We start from the raw sequence: 2372 nt of genomic DNA, 5'->3' as shown, positions 1-2372 counted from the left end.
GGTTTTAACGTTTGGCTAGCACCAGCATGGCTTTGCTTTGTTATGTTTGCGCTTTGCATGCGAGATCAGCGTCTGTAGTATTTTCGTACACTTTCTCTGCGCACGTTTCTCCTCTGAGTGTCATATGCATGCTCGAATTTGTTACCTAAACATTACATGGACGCCCTTGTAGTGTATGGGTTTTTGGTCAACAAAGCTTACTTTACCAGCAGACCACGAACTAGTGTGGACCTGGGCCACATTACATCACTACAAACTTGCCACGTGCATGTGCCAAGCTGCCTCCATGGCCAACTTTTACTTCCTCTTTGCAATACAGATGATGTGATCGTTGTCAACATAGTCAGATGTTACTTGTGAAATTCTAGTCTGTTAACCTGACCTTAGATCAGTGTCCAGGGGACAACTTCATCATGCTCCATGTCCATCTCACTGGCATCCACCTCTCCTCAGATCCATCCTTTTCCCCACACCTAATCTATTATTGATCAAATCCATTCTCCTCTCCCCATTCTCCTCTCCAACCTTCTCTTCTCCCCCCCCTTCTCTCTTCCTCTCCTGTCCTTCACCTAGATGATTGACCTCTGTCTCTCCTCTCCGCTGCATTTCAAATGTCACCGGCTCACCTCTTGTTGCTCCCCCAGCCGAGGCACACCTGCTGCCTCCTGTGTCACCGTGAGTTTAAGGACTGGGGGGCGAGCTCTGCCAACGGTCTTGCCGGGGCCACGGGGCGAAGCTAGCTGACGCTGTCCAGCCCTGTCCCAGGCCCTGCTCAGAGAGGTGCCGGGCCAGAAGCTGTCCGACACCGTGCCTTCGCTGAGCCAGTCTCTACTGGGAGAGGTGCCGCTCTGGATCTGCCAGAGCTGCCGAAAGAGTGTTGAGGAAGAGGAGAGACAGAGCACCCAGGAAACGCCTGCACCGGTAAGAAGGGGAGAGGAGGTGGTAGGGGGAGGAGGAGGAGGTATGGGGAGAGGTGGAAGATGAGGAAGACTGAGTGCCAGGAGACACCTGCACCGGAAGGAGAAGGATAGGTGGGGGTGGAGAGACTGAGCTGGTAGGGGGGGGAGGAGTTAGGCGGAGTGAGGTGAGAGGAGAGAAGGGAGGTGAGGAGATGCCTGCGCTGCTGTATATGACAAGACCATGCATGCACCTCAAGCCTAGTATTAGCACTATCTACAGTTACGTTTTACAATACCCATGTTACAGCTTGCTAGCTATGGGTTGTGTTTATGGAAATGGCTGTTTTCTGAAGGTCTTTATAAAAAATAAAAAAACATTACAATAGTGTGTATGTTTGGTCACCTTATACGCCAACAAGCTGAAAGGCACTAGATTTGGTGGTGATGGAGACAGGCAGCTTTAGGAGTGTTATGCCGTGACTCTTTATGGTGTTACAGTGCTTCATTCTGCAGGACTAAATGAATACCACATCTAAGCATCCTGACTTAAGATTAGTCTCCTCTAAAGCTGTTTGTTCTCTGTCAGACTTGGCCTTCTCTCGTCACAAGCAGAGGTAGTCTTATTCGTGTGGATTCTGTGGGGGAAATATACTTTTCGTCTGAAGAGGCGTTTTTTATATAAAAAACAATGTCCGTATTTAAATGCGAATACAAATCGAGGAGATTGCTCAAGGTAAGGTAAATAACTAGTGTTGTCAGACACAGAACGGCCCATTACGGTTTGAGTAGAGGGTGACCAACCTTAAACGATCGACACCGACCTACACCGACCGATCACTTATCAGAGGCGTTTAGCTGATATCGTTATGATAAGTAGCTCTATACTAGAGAAATGTCAAGTTTTTTAAAAATGAAATAAGTTTGCTAATATGGGTGATTGTTAATGGGACAATGAATGACTACAACCATCCCAGTGGTAGTATTAGTTTAAAAGGATTATATTAAAAAACAACTGTGGCGCTCATTAATGTTATAAACTGTGGCGCTCATTAATGTTATAAACTGTGGCGCTCATTAATGTTATGAACTGTGGCGCTCATTAATGTTATAAACTGTGGCGCTCATTAATGTTATGTACTGTCCTCTTTGCTCAGTTGTGCACCGGGGCCTCCCACTCCTCTTTCTATTCTGGTTAGAGACAGTTTGCACTTTCTGTTAAGGGAGTAGTACACAGCGTTGTACGAGATCTTCAGTTTTCTGGCAATTCTTCAGAACAAGAGTAGAGTACGAGTTCAGAAGAAAGTTCTTTGTTTCTGGCCATTTTGAGCCTGTAATCGGACCCACAAATGTACTCCAGATACTAACTGTCTAAAGCAGTTTTATTGCTTCTTTAATGAGAACAACAGTTTTCAGCTGCGCTAACATAATTGCAAAAGGGTTTTCTAATGATCAATTAGCCTTGTAAAATTGATA

The 2372-nt window shown here is 46.0% G+C and overlaps 1 protein-coding gene across 1 annotated transcript in view; it reads left to right on the top strand.

The window, feature by feature from the left end:
* Positions 1 to 2372, top strand: part of fam193b (family with sequence similarity 193 member B) — a 40493-nt gene that overhangs the window by 7758 nt on the left and 30363 nt on the right. Inside the window, 1 exon segment of the mRNA XM_070439861.1 lies at positions 781 to 921. Coding sequence (XP_070295962.1) covers positions 781 to 921 — 141 coding nt within the window.

This window comes from Salvelinus sp. IW2-2015, unplaced genomic scaffold (assembly GCF_002910315.2).
Source record: "Salvelinus sp. IW2-2015 unplaced genomic scaffold, ASM291031v2 Un_scaffold1980, whole genome shotgun sequence".
In the NCBI taxonomy this organism is placed as follows: domain Eukaryota; kingdom Metazoa; phylum Chordata; class Actinopteri; order Salmoniformes; family Salmonidae; genus Salvelinus; species Salvelinus sp. IW2-2015.
The sequence above is the reverse complement of the archived record's forward strand: the minus strand, read 5'-3'. Positions and strand labels throughout refer to the sequence as shown.